The sequence below is a fragment of the Ahaetulla prasina genome, chromosome 8, assembly GCF_028640845.1.
Source record: "Ahaetulla prasina isolate Xishuangbanna chromosome 8, ASM2864084v1, whole genome shotgun sequence".
Lineage (NCBI taxonomy): Eukaryota > Metazoa > Chordata > Lepidosauria > Squamata > Colubridae > Ahaetulla > Ahaetulla prasina.
Genome location: NC_080546.1, coordinates 6,842,660 through 6,869,601, shown reverse-complemented (window position 1 = coordinate 6,869,601; position 26,942 = coordinate 6,842,660). Strand labels below are relative to the sequence as shown.

The 26,942-nt window shown below is 44.3% G+C and overlaps 1 protein-coding gene across 2 annotated transcripts in view; it reads right to left on the bottom strand.

Moving 5' to 3' along the window:
• The window catches only part of CTNNA2 (catenin alpha 2), a 698,304-nt gene that overhangs the window by 33,666 nt on the left and 637,696 nt on the right, over positions 1-26,942 (bottom strand). For both annotated transcript variants that reach the window (XM_058193039.1, XM_058193037.1), the window contains one exon: positions 22,794-22,928. In XM_058193039.1, the coding sequence (XP_058049022.1) occupies positions 22,794-22,928 (135 nt within the window). The remainder of the gene's footprint in view (positions 1-22,793; positions 22,929-26,942) is intronic.

The following is a 26,942-nucleotide window of genomic DNA, read 5'->3' as shown; positions in this document are numbered from 1 at the left end:
TTACCACAGTGTTGTGGTCCGCCAGCAGCCTACAGAGCTGGCAACGGAGTCGGACAGCGATGAGGCTGAGGTGAAGCCAGGGCCATTGGGGAGTGAGGTACGGACTCCAAAGCCTCCAGAGACTGATAGTAGTGAGGCAGAGGAACAGGAGGCGCCTGTTCCTAATGCACGCATGAGAAGAGCTGCCAGAAGGCAAGAGCAGCTCAAGCAAAGAGGACGACTCGGGAGTAGGGCCAAGAGATGATTGGCCCCTCCCATAAGTTTTAAAAGACCAGCAACAGTGTTTGGGCTCTTTGCTGGAAAACAATGTTGGTAGCTTTGTCTTCTTGCATTTATTTTTGTATTGGTGTCTTAACATAACATAACATCAGAGTTGGAAGGGACCTTGGAGGCCTTCTAGTCCAACCCCCTGCCCAGGCAGGAAACCCTACACCATCTCAGTCAGATGGTTATCCAACATTTTCTTAAAAATTTCCAGTGTTGGAGCATTCACAACTTCTGAAGGCAAGTCGTTCCACTTATTAATTGTTCTAACTGTCAGGAAATTTCTCCTTAGTTCTAAGTTGCTTCTTTCCTTGATCAGTTTCCACCCATTGCTTCTTGTTCTACCCTCAGGTGCTCTGGAGAACAGCCCAACTCCCACTTCTCTGTGGCAGCCCCTGAGATATTGGAACACTGCTATCATGTCTCCCCTGGTCCTTCTTTTTGTTAAACTAGACATACCCAGTTCCTGCAACCGTTCTTCATATGTTTTATCCTCCAGTCCCCTAATCATCTTTGTTGCTCTTCTCTGCACTCTTTCTAGAGTCTCAACATCTTTTTTACATCGTGGCGACCAAAACTGGATGCAATATTCCAAGTGTGGCCTTACCAAGGCATTATAAAGTGGTACTAGCACTTCACGTGATCTTGATTCTATCCCTCTGTTTATGCAGCCCAGAACTGTGTTGGCTTTTTTAACAGCTGCTGCACACTGCTGGCTCATATCTAGATGGTTATCCACTAGGACTCCAAGATCCCTCTCACAGGTACTACTATTGAGCAAGGTACCACATATACGGTACTGGTGCATTTTGTTTTTTTGGCCTAAATGTAGAACCTTACTTTTTTCACTTCTTCTGAACGTTTGACAGGAAAGGCCTTTGGCAGTTTGCCTAATTGGACAAAGGTTAGTGATAGGACTGAGGAATTTGTGTTGGGAGGAATTTGCTTTAATTAAGTTGAACTAGGAATGAAGTAATTCTCAGCCGTTCGAATAAAGTTTGTTCGTTTTTTCACTGACTGAGTTTCCTACTATCTACTTGGGCCTGGGTCACAGTTGCAGCATGCCAGGGTCATGTGATTGCCATCTGCAAGCTTCCCAAGAAGCTAAGTTAAGGGGTGGGGGAAACAGATTCTCTGAAAGGACCATGTGATTCACTTAACAACTGTGGTGACAATAGTTGTAAAACTGGGCGTGATTCACTGAACCAGCTGTCTTGCTTGCTTAGCACGAGAAATTCTGAATTCCCATTTCTGTTCATAAGTCGAGGACTACCTGTGTTTTATTCCTCTAAAAAGGACCGCAATTCTACATGAACGATTGATCATCCGTTGCCCCTAACTCAGGAGACCAAACTGGCCTTGCCTCCTTCTGCCTATCTCTTTCAGGGAGAGGACCGATTTAAAAAATGTGGCAAGTAAATAAATAAATAAATAACATTTCCCGTGACGCAACCTATGGCATCTTCACCGCATCGCCCATCAGCCATCGATGACATGACTGGAAGCTTGACTGCACGACCGTTATTTGAGCTCAATCACGGTTGGGTGAATCTGGAAAATATTACAGATCCGTCTCGTATGAAAAAAGGACCTGAAGCAACTTTTGCATGTGAATTCATTTGGAAGAGGAAAAGCTTGTCTTCCGTTCCGGTCCATATGATTTGAGATTTGGGTTGGTGATAAGAGCTCAAGGTCCGTTTAATCGGGATAAAGAAAGATATAACAATCTCTCTCCCGTTCTCCCTTTTAATTCCAGCTCCGTAGATCTTCTACTAATGGGATGGCTTCAAATCTCTTCTATTCTGCATGATTTCTTAACTCCGTTTAAGGCAGGTGTGTGGGAGATCCTGAGTGTTCTCTGAGCTTGGTGGTTTTCTTGCAACGTTTCATTACCAAACTAGGCAACACCATCAGTGTTAGAAGGGAGTGGGCTTTTTAAAGAGGAGGAGGAGGAGGAGGAGGAGGAGGAGGAGGAGGAGGAGGAGGAAGAGGAGGACTGTGAGGTCCTTGGTGCTCTCTGATCATGGTGGTTTTCTTGCAGGCATTTCATTACCAAACTAGGCAACATCATCAATGTTAGAAAGGAGTGGGCTTTTTAAAGAGGAGGAGGAGGAGGGGGAGGAGGGGGGAGGAGGAGGAGGTCACCTATGGGGTCTTTAGTGTTCTCTGATCATGGTGGTTTTCTTGCAACGTTTCATTACCAAACTAGGCAACACCATCAGTGTTAGAAGGGAGTGGGTTTTTTAAAGAGGAGGAGGAGGAGGAGGAGGAGGAGGAGGAGGAGGAGGAGGAGGAGGAGGAGGAGGAGGAGGAGGAGGAGGAGGAGGAGGAGGAGGAGGACTGTGAGGTTCTTGGTGCTCTCTGATCATGGTGGTTTTCTTGCAGGCATTTCATTACCAAACTAGGCAACATCATCAGAATTAGAAAGGAGGGGGCTTTTTTTAAAATTTACATTTATATCCCGCCCTTCTCCGAAGACTCAGGGCGGCTTACACTATGTTAAGCAATAGTCTTCATCCATTTGTATATTATATACAAAGTCAACTTATTGCCCCCAACAATCTGGGTCCTCATTTTACCTACCTTATAAAGGATGGAAGGCTGAGTCAACCTTGGGCCTGGTGGGACTTGAACCTGCAGTAATTGCAAGCAGCTGCTGTTAATAACAGACTGCATTAGTCTGTTGAGCCACCAGAGGAGGAGGAGGAGGAGGGGGAGGGGGGGGGAGGAGGAAGGGGAGGAAGACAACTGTGGGGTTTTTAATGTTCTCTGATCATGGTGATTTTCTTGCAGACGTTTCATTACCAAACTAGGCAACATCATCAGTATTATGTTTATTTTCTGCCCATGTTTATGAAATTTATTTGTTGCCCATCTCATATCCAACAACTCTGGGTGGCTTACAACACAAAAACACTGAAAAACATGAAAAGCATCCACGGGGAAAACAAAACAAAACAAAACACAGCAGGTAAAAACATTAACAGATAAAATCATGGAGACAAGAAGGTGATAACGATGCTACCTAGTTTGGTAATGAAATGTGTGCGAAACCCCCCAACCCCCCCCCCCCCGAATAATAGAACAGAATTGAAAGGGGTCTTGGAGGTCTTCTAGTCCAATCCAATGCTCAAGCAGGACACCCTGTACCGTTTCAAACGAATGGCTGTCCGATTCCTCCTTAAAAAAAATCTCCAGCGATGGAGCAGCCGCAGCTTCAGGTGGCAATCCGTTCCAATGGTTATTTATTCTCCGCCGTGTTAAAGAGCACCAAGGACCCTCACAGTTCAACCCTGAAGCTACAAATATTTTCTTTGATCGGTGGTGCATTTTGCATGCAGGCCTGCGTATCAGGGCGAAATAGAATTTGTGGATGAGAAAGCTGGAGAAATGCTTGATGATCAATCATTCCGAGCTAACTGATGGCAGCAGGAGAAAACGGAGAATCTTCCGCCTCTCCAGAAGTGATGGGCTGTGCGAGGCTCACCCGAGAACCTTTCTAAAAACTGATGTATGGATATTGCTAGGCTGTGCTGAGGGAGTAAGTGAACGAGATCCGCTGATTTACAAAGCACACTTGAAACATGAGATGCCAACGTAGGGAGACGTGGGTGATCACTCTCTCCAAGCCTGCCAGATCAGTCCAGTGTCATCTTACCAGAAGGAAAACATCTTTTCACAATAAATAAATATAAATAAATATATAGATATAGATATATACACACACACACACACAATAGGCCTGATAAATTCAAACGAAGTTAGCAAACATTTGGTCTCTAAAATTTCCTTTAATGGAAACGAGATTGCATAGCTGCAGCTGGCTATATTCTGGTTTTCTGGATAGCACCAGAAGAAAAGAAAAGAGAAAAAGAAAGAAAAAAATAATAATATTAAGGGGGTAGGTGGAAAGGAAGAGGGGAAAATTAGTGTTATAATCCCGGAAGTTCTTATTTTCGCTGCGTGGGCAATTCATCATGAATTGATTTAATTCATCTACTACACCAGTGATGGTAAATCCTTTTGCCATTGCGTGCCAGGAGTGTGGGGGGGAGGGGGGGTTGCGTGCATGTGTGCCCACACCCATAATTCTATGCGCCCTGCCCGCACACACGCACGACCCCCCCCGCTCCCCGCACTCCTGGCACGCGATAGCCCAGTGGGCCCATTTTTCTCTCTCCCCAGGTTCCAGAGCCTTTCTAGGAGCTTGGGGAGGGAGAAAATGGCCTTCCCCACTACCCCGAGGCCCTCCAGAAGCCAGAAATGGCCCGTTTCCTAACTTCCGGTGGGACCTCAGCTCGCGTGCCCACCAATATGGCTACGCGTGCCATCTATTTAAGGTTGTTTTCACTTCTTCTAGGGAATTCTGGAGCCAAAGAAGTTTCTGTTACAAAAAGATGCATGTGAATCTCTAGGGACATAGCGTTGGATAATGTTCTCTATGATTTCTGATTATTTGTTTCAGTATTTAGATCTGCTCACTCACGGTTTATTAAAAAAAAATGTTCCTGAAATAAAACGATTTGTTTGCTTTAAAGATATTAAGTCTACATTTTAGGACCTGTTTTATTTTCAAGTATTGAACTGTGTTGAACAATTCTAGGAGCAGCAATGACTAATAACAATTTATGAAACGTGTATGTCACTCAACTTTTCAAAGACTTTGAGTGGCTAAAAAGAATAATGCAATATTTTACACGTATTCATTGCAAAGTCACATTAGGTTTCCTTTCTAAAAAATACCCGTGGGCAAATCATTTATTACATTCCATTTATGCTTTCTTGGCAAGGGAATAATTTTGGTCCATGGTCCATTTTTCTCCCCCAATAGATCATTTTTATTCTTTTAAGAGCATACTAAACATAAGATGTGTCATAATGAGCTTTAATTAGACATTACAACTGAATGAATGAATAATATTTTAAAAGTTGCATTGACTTATCTCCACTACTACTAAAACTGTTTTATCCATTTTATCCTGCCATTTGATTTTTATGGCTTATTTCATGAACTAGCTCAGATATAGTCAATTAATCAATGAGTTATTGCAAAAGGTTTCAGTTACCGTATTTTTCAGAGTATAAGACGGACCTTAGTTTTTGGGGAGGAAAATAAGAAAACAGCTGATTGGCAGGTGGATCGGCCTCCAGGAATACCCCCAATCAGCTGTTCCCAGAGGTGAATTTTAGCAACAGGTTCCTTGGTTGTGAGCTCTGTGCTTTGCTTTTTTTCTGCCTCTGAAAGCTTCCGAAACAGCTTCATTAAAAAAAGCCTCTGAATCTCTGTTTGGGGGCTTTTTTTCTGAAGCTCTGTTTGGAGGCTTTTTTTCTGAATCTCTGTTTGGGGGCTTTTTTTCTGAATCTCTGTTTGGGTGCTTTTTTTGTGAATCTCTGTTTGGAGGCTTTTTTTCTGAATCTCTGTTTGGGGGCTTTTTTTTCTGAAGCTTCTTTTCTGATGCTTTTTTCAGCCTCTGAAACCTCCGTTTGAGAAGCTGGGCGGAGCTACATTCAGAGTATAAGACACACCCAGATTTTCACCCTCTTTTGGGTGGGTGGGTGGGGGGAAGGTGCGTCTTATACTCCGAAAAATACGGTAGTTCTACATTTTCAGGGATTTCTAAAGAACCGGGGCTGGTGTTGTAGTTTTAGCGAAGCAGTTATTGTTTAATTGATTGCAGAATTCATTTCCTTATTAATATGAATTCCTGCTTGTATTTTCCTAAAAAGAATTCTATAAAACCTTTTAAAAGCAACCAAACTGAGTAGTTTTACAGTACAGAATTTAAAAGAGTACTGTAGAACAGGGGTCTCCAGCCTTGGTCCCTTTAAGACTTGTGGACTTCAACTCCCAGAGTCCCTCAGGCAGCAAAGCTGGACCAAGGTTGGAGACTCCTGCTGTAGAAGAACAGGCAGTGCCTGTGTGGGGGGTGGAGTGAAGGGAGTAATCAGTCTGGAGTCATTATGTTCCCACAAAGGATATAAGTCCAACCTCTCTTGAATCCCATTAACTCTTATTTGGTGCCAATTTAGTGTCGATCATTAGTTGACTAAATTCTTGTGTATAGGGACATAAATCAGTTTAACTGGAGTTTAACTAGTGGTCCTGATTCTATCTTACCTACCGTGTTTCCTCGAAAATAAGACGCTGTCTTATATTTTTTTGAACCCCGAAATATGTGCTTGGCCTTATTTTTCAGAGAGGTTTATTATTTTGGGGCGCATGGAGCATGACAGGGATCCTCTTGCTGTCTTACCTGATTTTCAGCCCTCTCTCCCTAATCCTAGCCATTGGAAATGGTGGGGACCAGCTGCGCATGCGTATAAATATTTTCGGGGAGGGCTTATTTTTGGGGGAGGGTTTATTTTTGAGGAAATATGGTAAATAGAATAACGTGCATACATGAAAGTGTACCGTTATAAATATACATACATACATACATATACATATATACATATGTATGTATGTATGTATGTATGTATGTATGTTTTCTGAGGTTTTCGCGGGTGTTTGTATGTAGGTCTTTGGTTATTCGTGTTTTCTCCCGCATAAAATTGGAAATGTCTTGGCGACGTTTTGACGAAATCTCATTCGTCATCTTCAGGCTGGTGTTTACAGCTTCGTGCTTCTAGGAGCAATGTGTGATCGCAGCTGTTTCTTCCTTTTAACTGCTAGTAGGGGTTTGAACTGATTGGTTGGGAGCTTGGCTGTGTTCTGATTGGGTGGAGGTGTGTTTTGATTGGCTGGGGGGTTTGGCTGTGCTCTGATTGGATAGTGGGGTTGGCTGTGCTCTGATTGGATGGGAGTGTGTTCTGTTTGGGTGGGCGGGGGCTTGGTTGTGCTCAGGTTAGTCTGAGTTGCAGGGGGATTTGAGTTGGTGAGCTGCATTGCTGTTGTTTGGCTTCACATTTGTGGTCGTGCTACATCTTCCTGGTGGGTGTCAGTCTGCTGCATGTATGGATTAGAGGGGTTTGAAATGGGTAATGATGCATCTGCGGTCTGGCTTCCGGTCCGAGGTCATGCTTCATCATTGGTGTGGGTTTGAGTCTGCTTTCCGCATGGATGTGTGGTGATGACATGCTGTGTGGCACTCGTGAGTGTGGGTCTTGCGTCATTCTTCACGTTAGGGACTCATTTGTTGATAAGGGCGGGTTTCCAAATGGCTGGTAGGTGGGAAGTATCATCTCGTTTATTCATGCTGCGTGGGCGTTTTTCTATCTCGATGGCTTCTCTGATTATTTTGTTGTTAAAGTGTTCAGTTCTGGTGATAGTTCTGGTATTTTTAAAATCAATTTTATGTCCTGTGGCTTTAAGGTGTTGGACCAGGGAAGAAGTTGGTTCTTCTTTTTTGATTGAGTTCTTATGTTCTTCAATGCATGCACTTATTCTTCTGTTGGTTTGTCCGATGTATGTGGTGCTGCAGGCGGTGCATGGGATTTCATATACTCCTTGATTTTCTAACTCAATTTTGCCTTTGAGGTTTCTTAGGACGGTGGATATTTTTCAGTTTGTGCAGAATGCTGTCTTGATGTTGTGTTTGTGGAGGATCTTGCTGATTCTGTCTGTGGTGCCTTTTATGTATGGGAGGAGGGCTTTGCCGTTTTCTTGTTCTCTGTCTTGGATTTTAGTGGGGGTTTCATTATGGATTAGTTTGGTAATCTTATTTCTTTGGAATCCATTGGATGTTAGTATGTTAGTGAGAGTGTGTAGTTCGGTTTTTAGGTGTTGTTCGTCAGCTACGCGTTTTGTTCTGGAGATGAGTGTCTTGGCTACGGAATTGATCTATGCTGGGTGGTGGTGTGAGAGTGCGTGCAAATAGCGGTTTGTGTGTGTTTTCTTCTGGTAGATGGTGTGTCCTAGGGAGCCATTGGATTTCCTGTAGACTAAGACATCCAGGAAGGGAAGTTGGTTGTTAGCTTCTGTTTCCACCCAATCAGAACACAACCGAGCTCCCAACCAATCAGTTCAAACCCCCACTAGCAGTTAAAAGGAAGAAACAGCTGCGATCACACATTGCTCCTAGAAGCACGAAGCTGTAAATACCAGCCTGAAGATGACGAATGAAATTTCGTTGAAACGTCGCCAAGACACTTCCAATTTTACATGGGAGAAAACCCAAATAACCAAAGACCTACATATATATATATGTATGTATGTATGTATGTGTGTGTGTATGTGTGTGTGTGTGTGTGTGTGTGTGTGTGTGTGTGTATGTATGTATGTATGTATGTCAACTTTTAGAGGTGAGCTGCAACTGAAGGAATCCAATTTACGAAAAGAAAAATATTTAATAGGAAATACCATGGATTCTGATTATTAGTAATAATTTTAAATGTCACAGCACCTAAGCCTTAGTTAACGGGAGCAGGGAAGAAGACTACATCTCGGCCTGTATATAGGTGGTCCTCGGCTTACAACAGTTCATTTAGTGACGGTTCAAGGTTACAATGGCACCGAAACAAGGGACTTGTGACTGTTTTCCCACACTTATGACTATTTACAGCATCCTGATGCTCGCACGACCAAAATTTGGATGCTTGACAAACGGGTCGTATTTATTACCTCCTGGGATTGTGTGATTCCCCTTTCTGTGACCTTCCGACAAGCAAAAGTCAATGGGGAAGCCAGATTCACTTAACGAACCATGTTACTAATTTAATAACTGCAGAGATTCATTTAGTCGCGTGTGGTGAGAAAGGTCATAAGATGGGGCAAAACTCAACTCAGCAGCTGTCTCAATTAGCACCAGAAATGGTGGGTTCAATTCAGTGGTGGGTTTCTACCGGTTCGGGCGAACTGATAGCGGCAGCAGTGAGAGGCTCCGCCCACCTGCCCAGACGTCATCATGGATGCTATGCGCATGCGCAGAAGGTTCTGCGCATGTGCAGAAATGCCATGCGCGAGTGAAGCGAGAGAGCGCACGCGCACATCCCATTTCCGAACCGGTAGCGAAGGTAAATGGAACCCACTACCGGTTCAGTTGTGATCGTAAGTCGAGGACCACCTGTATAGAAAACAGTCGTTTGCATGCAAAAAAAGGGAAATGGATATTATGAGGAACTCTCAAATGCAACAGGGTGACTTTTTAAAAGTCCTTTTTAATCTTTTTAAAAGAATGTGAGCTTTCCGGTTTTATTTTTGTGGGTGTGTATGTTGCCATTTGATTTTGGTTTTGTCAGTAGTTGATATCTGTCCTAGACGTTCAGAACTGAGAATTGCTTTTGTCATTTTAATACAAATTAGTGAGTTAAACGGTAAAGGTTGTAACGTACAGGTAGTCCTCGACTTACAATCGTGAACAGAATTTCCGTTGCAGAGCAAGCCAGTTGTTAAGTGAGTTGCATCCAATTTCACAGCCTCTATTGCTCCAGTCATTAAGCAGGTCACTTGAGGTTGTTAATCAGGTGGCCCTTATACGAAGGTGGTTTCGTCCATTGGCTTTGCTTGTTGGAAGCTGGCTGGGGAAGGTCACCAATGGTGATCACGGGATGCTGCAACTATCATAAATGGGAGGACTGATCGTAGCTCACTTTTTCCCAGTGCGGTTGTTAACTTCGAACGGGTCGCTAAATGAATGGTTGTAAGTCGAGCACTGCCTGAATGAGCCATTCCTTATTTAGGTTGCTGTCAATTGGAGTCGGAAAGGTGTGCCACACATGGAAGAAAGCAGTAGTGGGATTCATTTTTTTTTTACTACCGATTCTGTGGGCGTGGCTTGGTGGGCGTGGCATGGCTTGGTGGGTGTGGCTTGGTGGGCGTGGCAGGGGAAAGTTACTGCAAAATCCACATTTCCTTCCGATCAGCTGGGACTCAGGAGGCAGAGAATAGATACCATCAGTCAGAGGTGGTATTTACCGGTTCTACGAACTACTCAAAATTTCCGCTACCGGCTCTCCAGAACTGGTCAGAACCTGCTGAAACCCACCTCTGGAAGAAAGATTTGAAGCAACGGCATTTTTATTTCTTTTCTTTCTTTCTTCGTAGGGAGCCTTAAAAAGAAGGACGTTTCTTTAACCATGAAAGAACATTAATACGTCAAAAGCCTTGAGGAAATATTACAGATGGAAAAATAACTTGCGAGACCTAGTTTAATGCTTGGTTTGAGTAGGACATGATGGATAATGAAATTTCTCAACTTAGTGCAAACTTAACTTTCTGAACTTTTTTATTTTAAAAATTGAATCGCTGATTTGGCTAACAAAAGACTTCACAAGCAGCACCTTTCCGGGATTTTAATGCGGACGGTCCTTTTTTATGTAAAAGAATGTTAAAAAAAAACACTTATCCAGAAATTTCTTGAAGAATTTGAGACAATAAAATGAAAGATGGCAAGAAAGGATCTGAAGTGGTTTTAACGCTACTTCGCAATGATAAAGCTGCATTTGACATTTTTTTGGAATAGGGTATCGCACAGATGCTTCTCAAGACACAGGATGAACGGTTTTAAGCAAAAAATAAGAAATGTAAGAGTTAAGATTTGGGGAGTGAGAGATATAGCCAATAATTGAAAAGTCGAAAGAGAAAATGAGAGAGAGAAGATAGGTATATGATAACCCAGTGTAAAACAAAATCTATCAGGATGACTATATCACCACACAGGGAACTCTTGCATAGAATTCTATCAATAAATAATCTGAGTAAAGAAGAAAGAAGTTTTACCGGAATGGAAGTAGAAATAACAAAGAATGATATTCCCTCCTAGATTTTCCAACAAGAAGAAATTTATACAAATGATGAAGACCTGTAATTTAAAAGAAGGTGGGATGTAAATAAAAACCATTCATATTTTTAATATCTAGAATCTCCAGTCATTACTGGTTCTGTTACGATTGCAAATGAAGTAATTTCTTCTGGAGTAAAATTATGGGATAAAGGCTGGAGGGCAAATCAATGTTTGCTTTGACAATGGCCCTTAAAGACAGTCGTGATTGTATTAACTGGATCCTGAAGAATGGAAGAAGGAATACATATTTTTGTGTGGAAAAAAAATGTCACCCTATGAATGTAGCAATGCGTTTAAAGAAGGCAATGTTTGAAAGTGTTAAAAGAAATCTGAGGCACATCTTACTCTAAAGGTGCCAATGAAGATAGTCAGAACACAGGAAAAACAACAACAACACCATTTCAATAAAATATGTGTTTTCCCCCTCTCCACCGGGAAACTAGCATTTGTTCACGGAAGTTATGAAAATCTCCATTTTTCACAACTGAAAGACAAACTCCAGGAAACCACACAATATCAACCAAAATATTCATAAAAGAAATTATGAAGTAGATATTCCAGAGCAGGGGTCTCCAACCTTGGTCCCTTTAAGACTTGTGGACTTCAACTCCCAGAGTCCCTCAGCCAGCAAAGGGCTGAGGGACTCTGGGAGTTGAAGTCCACAAGTCTTAAAGGGACCAAGGTTGGAGACCCCTGTTCCAGAGCATCAGCAGTTTATACTTATTCCATGTTGAATCCAGTTTATGAACTCTTGTCATTGCTGAACAATTGCCAGTTTGGTCTAATGGTTAAGGCCACAGGTTAGAAACCAGGAGACTGTGAGTTCTAGTCCCATTTTAGGCATGAAAGCCAGCTGGTGACTTTGGGCCAATCACCAGGAGATGGTGAGTTCTAATCCCATTTTAGGCATAAAAGCCAGCTGGGTGACTTTCAGCCAGTCATTCTCTCTCAGCCAAACTCCCCTCACAAGGTGGTTGTGGAGAAAATAGGAGGAAGAATATGAAGTATATTCAGCACCTTGAGTTATTATACAAATAAAAAGGTGGGATAAAATAATCTTTTTAAAAAGCTCACATTACTATGATAAAGGGATTTAGCAGAATCCGGCTACTAATATCTATAGTCTATTGATTAATCTGACTATTATAATAGAATCTTATATCATCCTGTGACACAAATACACAGCTATTCCTTCTCATTTCCAGGGCTATATCAGAATATTTCTACGTGCATCAAGTTTTTCCCCTCAAACCTGCCACAACTTCACCATACCTAACGAAATGACCACCGGTCATTTCCCACATGACCCGTTGTGGCACAGTGGTTAGAATGCAGTATTGCAGGCTGACTCTGCTCATTGCCAGCAGTTCGATCCTGATGGGCTCGAGGTTGACTCAGCCTTCTATCCTTCCAAGGTCGGTAAAATGAGGACCCAGATTGCTGGCGGCAATAGGCTGACCCTGTAAACCGCTTGGAGAGGGTTGTGAAGCTCTGTGGAGAAGTATATAAGTCTAAAAGCTATTGTTCTGTCCCCTCCCGGCCTCAGCCATGCAAGCTGGCTAAACAAGCCAGTAATTGAGTTCATGGCTGCTATCAGTCCTGGCAGGGAATCTGCAGCTGCCTGTCAAAGTCTCCCTTTTATCTTGGGGTTGCCAGGCAACCAGGCCGAATGTTCAGCTCAATTCTCAAAGAGTTCAGCTCAATTTTTGCTCGTCACGGAGCAGCAGAGCAGCTAGGGCTGCTTTTATACTCTGTGGGGTATGGCTCCATGACTCAGCACTTCTTAGGCCTGCCCCACCCCTGCTTCTGTTGTTCCTGCCTCTCCTGCCTACGAAACCTAGGGTCCAGCCAGGCCTGATTGCCATCAGCTGGGTCTGGAGGCGTGGCCTGGGGGGGAAGAGTCAGGGGATGGAGGCCTTGTTATCTCCTCCACTTGGCCTGCCTCTGGCTCCTGGAGCTGAGCCAGGGAAGCCGGTGCTCCAGAGGTAAGTCCTGATGGCCCTTCCCCCTCACTTTCGGAGTCACTTTCTGGCAGGGGGGCAGACACAACAGCTATTGCTGTTGCTGTCATGATATCTATCTGGTTCAAGCAATACTTTGAGACTTGTTCATTTCTTTAAACAAAAAATCCACAGAGAACAAATTGTTCTCTAGAAATCATCTCAAGACATTTTTTTCTGCTCAGGGCAAAAGAAGTCCATTCCAATATGAAGTTGATTGGTGGTTAAAACTTATTTTAACGGATAGCATTGTCCTCTATATCACTGCATCATCTTCTATATATCATGGGCATCTTGACAAGCCAACAACACTTGCCAAGTAATCCCCATCCTGCCGTTGACTTGCTTATCAAATTATTGTGCGGGCCTCTTCCCGGAAAATAGTCCAGACAACCTAGACCTAAATTAATAGTTTGGGGGGCTCATAAGTCTCCCATAGTTCAAAAGGAGATCAATCTCTGTGAACATATTGGGAAAATGCTTGCGAGAGGCTCAAAAGTTGCCTCTGCTCCAGTCCGTAGTAGTTCTAATGGACAACAAAGGATCCCACCGTCAAGCGAAGTTAACATATGCAACACACAGGCTTTGCTGTCAGAACACATTGGAAATAATTCTGCATGATGAGCATGTCACAACAACACCCACCCGTTCCCATTTTTGCTTCATTGTTAAGAGGCCGCAATCTGCACAATGTAAGTCTATTTGTCTTGTTTGAAAGTAAAACAAGGGTTTTTTTAACAATTGCAGTTAAAAGTAGAGTCTTGGTAAATAATATTCCATTTAGGTAAAGACATAACTACTTAGTCTTTGGTCCAAGAAAGTCAACCATCAAATATCTATATCAGTGTTGGCGAATCTTTTCAGCACCGAGTGCCAAAATGAGAGCGCGTACACGTGGGAGCGACAGAAACCAGAAGAGCAGTTCCCCGGTGCACATGCACGCTCCAGGAAGCTGAGCTTCTGGTTTCTGGTGTGCGCATGTGTGCTGGTCACCTGGTCTTCCGGTTTCTGGCACACATGCACACGCTGGAAACCAGAAGCTCAGCTTCCTGCGCGGGTGAAGTCCAGCTAGCCGGCACGCATATGGACGCCGGGACCCAGAAGAGCAACGGGTGATGGCTGGCGTGCCCGGAGAGAGGGTTCTGCATGCCACTTCTTGCACATGAGCCATAGGTTCGCCATCACGGATCTATTTCTTTCTCTCTTTTTCTCTTTTTCTCTCTCTCTATGTTTCTATATCTATCTATCATCTATCTATCATCTATCTATCTATCTATCTATCTACCTATCTATCTATCTATCTATCTATCTATCTATCTATCTATCTATCTATCTATCTATCTATCTATCTTATCATCTATCACATATTTATTATGTATTCCCTCCATTATCTCTGTCTCCATCCATCCATCCATCTGTCCATCCATCCACCCCCCTCTTTCTCTCTCTCTTTCTCTATCTATCTTTCTATCTTATCATCTATCACATATTTACTATGTATTCCCTCCATTATCTCTGTCTCCATCCATCCATCCATCCATCCATCCATTCATCCAACCACCCTCTCTTTCTCTCTCTCTCTCTCTTTCTCTATCTATCTATCTTTCTATCTATCTTAGCATCTCACATATTTATTATGTATTCCCTCCATTATCTCTGTATCCATCCATCCATCCACCCGCCCACCCACCCACCCTCTTTTTCTCTCTCTCTTTCTCTTTCTCTCTCTATCTGTCTATCTTTCTTTCTTTCTATCTATCTTATCATCTATCACATATTTATTATGTATTTCCTCCATTATCTCTGTCTCCATCCATCCATCCACCCACCCACCCACCCTCTTTTTCTCTCTCTCTTTCTCTTTCTCTGTCTGTCTATCTTTCTATCTATCTATCTTAGCATCTATCACATATTTATTATGTATTCCCTCCATTATCTCTATCTGTCTCCATCCATCCATCCATCCATCCACCTCCCCTCCCTCTTTCTTTTTCTTTTTCTTTCTCTCTCTCTCTCTCTCTTTATCTATCTATCTATCTATCTATCTATCTATCTATCTATCTATCTATCTATCTATCTATCTATCTATCTATCTATCTATCTATCTATCTATATCATCTTTCACATTTCTAAACCATCCATCTTCCTTAAAGAGAGGATCTGTGTGTAGTCCTTGGCTTATGATCATAATTGAGCCCAAAATTTCTGTTCCCCAGCTGTTGAGTGAATTTTGCCCTGTTTTACGACTTTACGTGCTGCAGTTTTTACGGTAGTAACTCGCTTCCCCATTGACTTTGCTTGTCAGAAGGTCCCAAAAGGTGATTACATGACCCTGGGACACTGCAACCGTCATAAATATGAACCGGTTGCCAAGTGTCTGAATTTGGATCACACGACCATGGGGTGCTACAGCAGTTGAGAGTGTGAAAAACGGTCATAAGTCACTTTTTTTGGGTGACGTTGTAACTTTGAATGGTCACCAAATGAACTGTTGTAAGCCAAGGACTATGTGTATAATATCATATAGCAGGGCTCTCCAACCTTGGCAATTTTAAGCCTGATGGACTTCAACGTGCTGAGGAGTTTAACGGTTATCTATACGATAAAATCGTTCAGCTTAAGGACGGTCTGGACCAAAATTGTGGCGATTCGGATGGGGCGTCCGAGGGCGGTCTTGGTGATGTTGTCTGGGATGAGTTTGACCCTGTGACTCCCGAGGACATGGACAGGTTGCTGGGTAGACTGAATGCCACCACGTGTTTACTGGACCTGCCCTCCTGGCTGGTGCTGGCCACTCGGGAGGTGACACGAGGCTGGCTCCAGGGGATTACGAGTGCTTCCTTGTTGGAGGAGTCTTTCCGGCCGCCTTGAAAGAGGCGGTGGTGAGGCCCTCCTCAAGAAGCCTTCCTGACCCGCTGTTTTAGGTAATTATCGTCCGGTCTCCAACCCGCTCATGCGAAGGTTGTAGAGAGTATGGTGGCATATCAGTTTCTGCACCTGGAGGAAACTGTCTATCTAGACCTGCTCCAGTCCGGTTTCCGCCCGGTTACAGCACTGAGACGGCTTTGGTCGCGTTGGTGGATGATCTCTGAGGGCCAGGGATAGGGGTTGTTCCTCTGCCCTGGTCCTATTAGACCTCTCAGCGGCTTTTGATACCATCGACCATGGTATCCTGCTGCGCCGGTTGGGGGATTGGGAGTGGAGGCACCGCTTATCGGTGGTTCTCCTCCTATCTCTCCGACCGTCGCAGACGGTGTTGACGGGGGCAGAGGTCGACCCGGCGCCTCACTTGTGGGGTGCCGCGGGGTCGATTCTCTCGCCTTCTGTTCAACATCTATATGAAGCCGCTGGGTGAGATCATCAGTGGTTTCGTGTGAGGTACCAGCTGTACGCTGATGACACTCAGCTGTACTTTTCCACACCGGGCCACCCCAATGAAGCTATCAAGTGCTGTCCCGGTGTTTGGAAGCCGACGGGTCTGGATGGGGAGAAACAGGCTCAAGCTCAATCCTCCAAGACAGAGTGGCTGTGGATGCCGGCATCCCGGTACAGTCAGCTGAGTCCACGGCTGACTGTCGGGAGCGAGTCACTGGCCCGATGGAGAGGTGCGCAATTTGGGCGTTCTCCTGGATGAACGGCTGTCTTTTGATGAACACCTGACGGCCGCCTCCAGGAGAGCTTTCCACCAGGTTCGCCTGGTGCGCCAGTTGCGCCTTTCTAGACCGGGATGCCCTATGCACGGTCACCACGCCTTGTGACGCCTCGCCTGGATTACTGCAATGCTCTCTACATGGGGCTCCCTTGAGGGGCATCCGAGGCTACAGTTAGTCCAGAATGCAGCTGCGCTGGTGATAGAGGAGCCCTCGTGGCTCCCGAATGACACCTATCCTGCGCAGGCTGCACTGGCTGCCTGTGGCTTTCCGGTGCGCTTCAAGGTTTTGGTGAACGTCTTTAAAGCGCCCATGGCATAGGGCCGGGCTACTTACGGGACCGCCTGCTGCTACCGAATACCTCTCACCGACCGTGCGCTCTCACAGAGAGGGACTCCTCAGGGTGCCGTCGGTAGCGACAGTGTCGTCTGGCGACGCCCAGGAAGGGCCTTCTGTGGGGCTCCCGCCTCTGGAACGACCTCCCCAGGACTTCGTCAACTTCCGGACCTCCGAACCTTTCATGAGCTTAAAACTTACTTATTTATCTGCGCTGGCCTGGGTTAGTTTTTAAATTTATGGGTTTTTAAATGGGTTTTAGTTTTAAATTTTAATTGTGGCCAATTTTAATAAGTTTTTTAAGTGTATTTTAAACTGTATTTATATATTGTCTATTTTACTTGGCTGTGAACCGCCCTGAGTCCTTCGGGAGAAGGGCGGTATACAAATTTAATAAATAAATAAATAAATAAATAAACTCCCAGAATTCCCCAGCCAGCAAAACTGACTGGGGAATTCTGGGATTTGAAGTCCACCAGGCTTAAAGTTACCAAGGTTGGAGACCCCTGTCATATAGGATGGCTGCATGTTTTTAAACACAGACAGATTTTGGAAAGGAAATCTTATTGCTGCCAAAGTATACTTTAATCCACCATTCAACCCATCCAATAGTGAACATTTTCAGTTTATTAAAAAAAAAAAATTTGGTCCTAGAGGAAAGACAGCAGTCTTTAGATAGTTTTGAAACAATTTTTCTAACATTGCTGATTTGCTTTGGACGTCATCTGGTCCTCTGAAGTTCTCAAGAACATTTCTGCTGTGTCACGGTCACATGTCATATATATTACCCTTAATTCAGGAGGGGACATGACTACATGGTGAGAAAAATGAGAAACTGAAATTAAAACGAGAGGTTCTCTCATTTACAGATACTTCCATAGAATTTCACCGACTCATAGAGGTGGAAGCAGTTGTGAAATCCATTTTTTTTTACTACCGGTTCTGTGGACGTGGCTTGGTGGGCGTGGTATGACTTGGTGGGCATGGCAGGAGAAGGATACTGCAAAATCTCCATTCCCACCCCATTCCTGGGGCCAACCAGAAGTGGCATTTGCTGGTTCTCCGAACTGCCCAAAATTTCTGCTACTGGTTCTCCAGAACCTGCTGGATTTCACCCCTGGGTGGAAGTCCAACCCCCCTGCTCGCAGGTTGTCCCATTCCAGGAGACTTACACCATCCCATTAAAATGGGATAAAATGGTTTATCTTGTCTATTTTTGATGGAGCACCCATAACTTCTGATGGCAAGTCATTTCACTGATTAATTGTACTCATTGTCAGGAAATTTCTCCTTAGTTCTAGGTTGCTTCTCTCTTTAATAAGCTTCCACCTGTTGCTTCTTGCCTGCCCCAAAGTGCTTTCGAGAGTTAAATCTACCCTCTCTTCTCTGTAGTAGCCTCTCAAGTACTGGGAGATAGTTATCATGTTATCCATAGTCCTTCTGTTCAATAGGCGAGACATACCTAGTTCCCTCAACAGTTCATCATACAATTTAGCCTTCAGCCCTACCGTCTTTATTGCTCTTCTCTGCCTGCTTTCAACATCTCAACATCTTTTTTGTATTGCGATGATGAAAACTGGATACTGCATTGACAAATAATACACGCCAAGACAAATGTACACACGTAATTTCAGTCACAAATGCATACCACCAAACCTACTGAATCCCACTCGGTTTTGAATTATTGAGGCTTCTCAAAACAGTTTAGCCTTGAGGATTTTGTTGTCAGGAAAGACCATATTTCTGTCTAACAGGTACAGAAGATAGAACAAAACAACAAAGTTGGAAGGGGTTGGCGGTCTTCTAGTCTAAACCCCTGCTCAACCAGGAAATCCTGTACCATGTCAGACAAATGGTTGTCCAATCTCTTCTTAAAAACCTCCAGCGATGGAGCACCCACAACCTCTGGAGCTAAGTCCTTTCAGTTATTGTTCTCACTTACAGAAAATTCCTCCTTAGTTCTAAGTTGTTTCTCTCCTTGATGAGTTTCCATTCATTGCTTCTTGTCCTGCCTTCTGGTGCTTTGGAGAATAGCTTGACTCCCTCTTCTTTGGGGCAGCCCCTGAGATATTGGAAGACTGCTATCATGTCTTCTCTAGTCCTTCTTTTCATTAAACTAGATATACCCAGTTTCTGTAACGGTTCTTCATATGTTTTAGCCCCCAGTCCCCTAATCATCTTTGTTGCTCTTCTCTGCACTCTTTCTAGAGTCTCAACATCTTTTTTTTTTTAATATCAGGGCAACCAATACTGGGTGCAATATTGTTAAGGTACTACAATGCTTAACAAAATCCTGAACAAATGGCAGGAAAACATTGCTTTGCATCAAACCCATATTGCTAAGTTCAATACCCCTAAGGAACACAGCAAATATCAAATAATCTATATATATATATATATGCTTTCAGCCCACAATCATCAGACAATATGCACACATATTCGTTTTCACCAGTGAGTGTGTACCTTCTCTCATCGGAGTCCAGGGGTAGAAGCTGGAATCCCAAAAGTGAATATATAAGCTTTCCAACCGTAAATCATTTGAAGGAAACCACGAGCGCCATACTGTATGCAAGGTTTGCTTTGCATTTGATGCAAATAAAATCAAAGTTTTTATTTGCAACTGGCTATCCAAGAGAGAGAATGGATGAACAAGATGAACAGCATAAAAATAAGTAAGGAAGCTACAGATGAAGTGAATGCTGGAATCTGTAATATTGGATAGTCTTGAAGCATACAGTATCTGGCTCTTTGATATAATACAACACCATCACAATTGCTAGGAAGGTATTGTGAAGGGAGATCCTACACCAATACCAGAAAGATCAAGAGAAGACAAGGCTGGGGGGGGTGTCTTCGCTGAAGGCGACTTCAGGTTTACAACACACCATGCCAATTATCTGCACGTTGATGGGAGCACTGCTTCAGCGGATGGTTTAATGAAGAAAAAGGCAGAAAGATGATGAGGGGTGTGTGAAGTAGTGGGTGCTGAAAAACCACCACACAGGGAATGAAGAAGGCAAACGTTGTGCTGTTTTGAGTTTCACTGCATGTAATGGTAAGCCAACAACATACACAAGCTATTCGAGCGTGTGCGCAAGATGGCTTCTACAGAAGATAACAAGAAAAAAAAAAAGGACAGAAATGAGATTTTTAAGCTCAACAGCCAAGCCGATGAGTAAGCGGGATTGAGAGGACATGGTCAAAACCCATGAGAATGGAAGCAGATCCAGCAATGCCAGCAAGTCAAAGAATGATCTTGGCCTGTTGTGATGAAAGATGGGAGGGCAATGGAGGCTCATTTCCACATCTTGAAGAACATCGAGATCTTCAGTGGACACTATTTGGCACAGTGGTCAAGAAATTTTGCAGGATCAGGAGGAGCTCTTTCCCCACAAGGTCCCCCCAAACAAAAAATGTATCTTTATTCGGAGTGGGCGTCCGGTTGAATTAGAAATGTCCATCACAATCATTGGGTAGACGGATGTGAACGTTTTCCTGCGTGTCTGTGGACAGAGGCCTGGAATCGTACACAGACAATCCTCAACTTACGCCCGCCATTGAGCCCCAAATTTTCCGCTGTTAAATGAAACATTTGTTAGTGAATTTTGCCCCATTTTACGATCTTTTTTTTTTTTTGCCGCAGTTGTTAAGTGAGCGACACTGTTGTTAGATGAATTTGGCTTCCCCGCTGATTTTGCGACCAGAAGGTCGCAAAAGGGGATCACATGACCCCTCGGGGCACTGCAACCGTCAAAAGTATGAGCCAGTTGCCAAGTGTGGATGCTGCCATGGTCGTAAATGTGAAAAATAATCATAAATCGATGTTTTTCAGTGCCGTTGTAACTTTGAACAGACACTAAATGAACTGTTGTAAGTCGAGGAGGCCCTGTATTTTTTTAAAAAATGAAGGATTAGAGGAGAATAATCTTTAACTGCAATGGGATGAGGCTAACTGCTCAGGAAATATTAGGTGATAAAAGCTGTATGCCATGTCACCAAAATTATCATATTTTTCGGAGTATAAGGCACACTTTCCCCCCCCCCCTAAAAGAGGGTGAAAATTTGGGTGCATCTTATACACTGAATGTAGCCCCATCCCTGGAAAATGGGGTGCGCAGAGGTGGCAATAGGCTAAGGCAATCCCTGCAGCCTGAAACAGCTGATCTTCGGGAGGCTCCTTGTGCTAATCAGGCTGTGCTGAAGCTGAAATTGAAATGGGCTGTTTGCTGCAGGGAGGCAAATTGCTGGGAGGCAGGTTTTTTTTTCCTTGTGCTAATCAGGCTGTGCTGAAACTGAAACAGGCTTTTGCTGCAAGGAGGCAAATTGCTGGGAGGCAGGTTTTTTTTTTCCTTGTGCTAATCAGACTGTGCTGAAACTGAAACGGAAACAAGCTGTTTGCTGCAAGAAGGCAGATTGCTGGGAGGCAGAGGCAGGTTTTTTTTTCTTGTTTTCCTCCCCCAAAAAGGTTAGGTGTGTCTTATAGTCCGGAGCGTCTTATACTCTGAAAAATATGGTAGTTCTGAATGTAGCGGGTGAATTCAAAATAATCCCTCTTTTCAATGATCCAGCAGAACCATTAAATGTTAAAATTTAGCCCATCTTTTGGTCCAACACTGGATCATGAGAGTGGCTAATCTGATGACCTTTCCTGTCCGGACAAAAAATTAGGCCTTGATATTTAGCCCAGAGAAGACAAACAATCATGATTCAAAAAAATAAAATAAAACTATGGGTAGATCTCAACTTACAACGGTTCGTTTAGTGACCGGTCAAAGTTACAATGACCCTGAAAAAAGTGACTTATGACTGCTTCTTACACTTACAACCGTGGCAGCATCCCCACGGTCTAAATTCAGACACTTGGCAACTGATTCATATTTATGACGGTTGCAGTGTCCTGGGGTCATGTGATCCCCTTTTGCCACCTGCTGGCCAGCAAAGTCAATGGGGAAGCCAGATTCACTTCTAAATTAACAACTGCAGTGATTCACTTAACAACTGTGGCAAGAAAGGTTGTAAAATGGGGCAAAACTCACTTAACAAACATCCTCACTTAACAACATAAATTTGGGGCTTAATTGTGGTCGTTAAGTCGAGGACTACCTGCATAATGTCTATGGCCATGTTTTTTAGGCGAGAACGTTTATTTTGGACAAAGGATCATGTTTTATTAGTTACTTTCCTAGAAAAAAAAAAACAGGCTGTTCTAGAATCGGGCTGTTTTTGAAGGTTTAGCCCCTCAAAGAACTTGCTCGTATATATGTCCTCTGCACCAGGAATGTCCAACTTTGGCAACTTTAAGATTTGTAGATTTCAACTCCCAGAATTCCCCAGCCAGCAAAAACATGGCTGGCTGAGGAATTCTGGGACTTGAAGTCCACAAGCCTCTCTGTACATTTATTGTCTCCCTCTCCTTAAAGGAAGGTGAGTGAAAAATTCGTGTTGAGGTTCACCTGGACCGAGAGGCTTAAGGATATCTCAGTTTAGACGAAGTGAAATGTGTAGAAAAAAATGGAACTTTCCTATCGTCAGAGAAGGCAACACCATTTGGCTGCCCAACCTTGCTAAATATAAAACCGAGCACTTATTAATAATGGGATTTAATATCTCATTTTATTATATTTTTAATGGGCATGAAGAGCCTAAGCTCTTTGGATAGATGACATAGCAATGAAGTCTCCGGTTACTTCGTCAAACTGGAATAATGTGGCTTTTCGAAAGGCGAAGATGTATAGATATTTTCCAAAAGGAAGGGAGGGAGGGAAACCACTAATTTAAAATTAAGACACGCTACAAATAGGAAAACACAGGGAACGTCTTACCCCGGAAACAATCAGTTCTCCGCCAAGGTTTTGGACTTCTGCTTTGACCTTGCTGCAGATATTAAGCTGGTGACAGTAAAGGGCGATGCGTTGAAGGTAGGCGAGCAGATCTTGCTTGCAGGCGGAATCGGGACACTGTGAAGGAAAAGAGAGAGAAGCAACTTCAAATTCGATTTATTTACTTACGGGACCGCCTACTGCCACCAGTAGCCTCACACCGACCAGTGCGCTCTCACAGAGAGGGCCTCCTTCGGATACCGTCGTCCAAACAATGTCGGCTGGCGACCTCCAGGGGGAGGGCCTTCTCTGTGGGGGCTCCCGCCCTCTGGAACAAGCTGCCTCCGGGGCTTCGTCAACTCCCCGACCTCCGGACCTTCTGCCGCGAGCTGAAGACGTTGCTGTTTCGACGTGCAGGACTAGCTTGAACATAGTTTTAAATCGGGGTTTTAAATTGGGGGTTTTAAATGGGGTTTTAATTGTATTTAAAAAAATTTAGGCCATTCATCGAATTAGTTTTTTATACTGTTTTTAATTTGTATTATATGTATTTTGTTTTTTATTGGCTGTGAATCGCCCTGAGTCCTTCGGGAGAAGGGCGGTATACAAATATAATAAATAAATAAATAAATTGCTATTGAATTGCTGAACGGGCAGAGAAAAATCAGTCACTTGGAGGTATTCAAGTTTGAGGGGTGATGCCGCAACCCTCGCTCGATCTTGTCTCACTTACTTTGGCCTCACAATTCGTGCGAGGGAGTGCTTTTTCAGAAGGCAATTGGACTTTCTTTTGTTTTGTTTTTCCCTTGAAGACCTTTCGCTTCTCGTTCAAGAAGCTTCATCGGTTCATCATTCCTTCGTGTCATGAGCAGTGGTGGCGCAGTATTGCAGGCGGACTCTGCCCACAGCCTGGAATTCAATCCTGACCAGGCTCAAGGTTGACTCAGCTTCCAATCCTTCCGAGGTCGGTAAAATGAGGACCCAGATGGTTGGGGGAAATAGGCTGACCCTGTAAACCACTTAGGAGAGGGTCTGTAAAGCACTGGGAAGCAGTATATAAATCTAAGTTCTATTGCTATTGTCGGAACCAGTGAAGCTTCTTGGATGAGAAGCGAAAAGTCTTCGAGAAAAGAAACAAAAAGAGCCCACCTGCCTTTTGTAAAAACACCTTTGGATGATTGAGAAACTCCATAGTCACTGGAGAAAGCAATCACGCTGGGAAGAGTTAGTGGCAAATGGAAACCAGGCAGGGGTTCGCAGGGGTTCGGGAGAACCTCTACCTAAAATTCGGTGAAGTTTGGAGAACCCCCAAATCCCACTCCTGGCTGGCACCGCTCACCCCGCCCTGCGCCTCCCCTCCCAGGAGTCTTTACGCGGCCCCTTTTGATTGCAAGTAAGTGCAGGGTGCGCACGGAGGCTCAGGAAGGCCGGAAACGGCCCCATTTCCAGCCTCCAGAGGGCCTCTGGAGCCTGGGGAGGCCATTTTTGCCCTCCCTGAGGCTTGAGGAAAGCCTCTGGAGCCCAGGGAGGGCAAAAACACACACATACCCTCTGGTGTAGGAGGCCGACATGGCCACGGCCACCTAGCAACCGGGCAGAGAACACCTTGCTAAAATTTTTGAAGCCCACCCCTGAAACCCAGTGATGGGTTTCAAATTTTTTTACTACCAGTTCTGTGGGTGTGGCTTGGTGGGCGTGGCTTGGTGGGGGTGGCAGGGGAAGGACACTGCAAAATCTCCATTCCCACCCCACTCCAGGGAAAGGATACTGCAAAATCCCCATTTCCTCCCAATCAGCTGGGATCTGAGAGGCAGAGAGTAGATGGGGGCTGGGGCCAGTCAGAATTTTTACTACCGGTTCTCCGAACTACTCAGAATTTCCTCTACCAGTTCTCCAGAACTGGTGAGAACCTGCTGAAACCCACCTCTACTGAAGCCAGGCTGTCAAAGAACAAGGTAAGATAATCACAAGATACCAATAGGAGAAGGTAGTAGGAAAAATGAAACAGGATAATAGTGATACAGCTCTACTACCTGAATAAAATAAATGATAACTCTTTTTCTTTCGCAGCACAAAATGGCACGTTTGGAACTCAAGGCCAAAGCGGGAGAAACAGAGAAAACAAGTACCACAATCATTTGTCAAATACCCGATGAACTGTAAAGCAGACAGCAAAAATATTGTTTCCGTCTCCTTAGGATATGGTTCAGATTGCACATAAAATTCTCTCGGTGCACAATATGCTATCTTTTATGGTAGAGAACGAACCACATCGAGAGCAGAGATTTTTCAGCCCAGAAAGCAGCAATAACGAACTGCAATCAGGAAATGGCCATTTTTTGTACTCTACTGACAGAACGACACCTGTGGCACTCTTTGGACATGCCTTACAAATCAAAACAACAACGGGCGTAATTCAGTTTAGCTAAACGGAGTCAGGACTGTTTGAAGGGTTTGTAATCCCCGCAGAAACCTGGAACACAATTTATGGGGCAGGTACAGAAGAGAGAGGAAGGCTAGTGATATAACCGAAGATACTGCACAGGCAGTCCTCGACTTAAGACCAGTTATGATGGACTCCCCTTAAAACAGTGGTTCTCAACCTTTATAGTGCTGCGACCCCTTTAATACAATTCCCCACGATGTGGCGACCCCAGCCGTAAAATTATTATTTTTTAGGCAGCGATTTCAGTGCGCCTCAGCAGCCACAGAAGGGGGGGAAAAGCGGCAAACTGTTTTTTTGAATTTATCGCGCCTGAAGCCGTATTGGCTAGCGATCTGAACTGCTTGCGATTGCCCTGAGGACGGAGGCATTAAAGCGGAGACTCCTCCCCTATTAAGTTTATCGCGCCTGAAGCCAGATTCGGCTAGCGATTGGGAGCGATTGCAGCTGGCTTGAGAGGGAGACATCAGAGCAAAGATTTCTCTCTTTTTTAATTCATCACGCCTGAAGCCGAATTCGTGATTCTTCGACTCGCAAGTATACTTCCCATATTTCCGATGGTCTTAGGCGACCCCTGGCAAATCGTAATTCGACCTCCAACGGGGTCGCGACCCACAGGTTGAGAACCGCTGCCTTAAAAGGTACAGATAGACCACAATTGAGGCCAACATTTCTATTCTGCCCCATTTTACGAACTTTCTCGCCACAGCTGTTCGGCGAATCACTGAAGTTGTTAAGTTAGTAACACGGCTGTTAAGTGAATCTGGCTTCCCCGTTGATTTTGCTTGTCAGAAGGTCGCAAAAGGGGATCATATCGGAGGTGGGTTTCAGCAGGTTCTGACCAGTTCTGGAGAACCGGTAGCGGAAATTTTGAGTAGTTCGGAGAACCGGTAAATACCGCCTCTGCCTGCCCCTGCCCCCATCTATTCTCTGCCTCCTGAGTCCCAGCTGATCGGGAGGAAATGGGGATTTTGCAGCAACCTTCCCCTGCCATGCCCACAAGCCAAGCCACGCCCACCAAGCCACGCCCACTGAACCGGTAGTAAAAAAAAATTGAATCCCACCACTGGATCACGTGACCAGTGGGTAATGAAACTTCTGCAAGAAAACCACTAAGCTTAGAGAGCACCAAGGACCCTACAGTCGTCATCCTCCTTCTCCTCTCCCCCACATACTCCACTCCCTTCTCACACTGATGATGTTCTCTAGATGGGTCATGAAATGTCTGCGAGAAAACCACCAAGCTCAGAGAGCACCAAGGACCCCACCGTTCAACCCTGAGATACAAATATTCTCTTCTGTCAATACACACGCACAGTACAGGTGCAACACAAGGGCACAAAGGCCATGCCCAGATGCAACACAATTCACATTACACAGAAATATATATATATAGCTTCCTCCTGTAGCAGCTACTAGTCAAGGGGGAGGATCAAATTCCAAACTCTTAAGCCTCTGCCTGTCTTGTTTTAATGAAATCTAAGAGGAGACATCTCCTTCCGAGGAAACCTTGTAGCTGAAGTCATTTTTCATGCGAGCAACATGAAGCTATCCGCCGAAACAATATACCTTCCTATGTAGAAGCATAATTAGCTCAAGGTTGGTTTAGGACAAAGGAAGACAACGAGGGCTGAAGAAAAAATAATGGGAGAAAATTCACCCCACTCTTCAATCTGAAAAAATTACTGCATCCAGTAGAGGATCCCTAG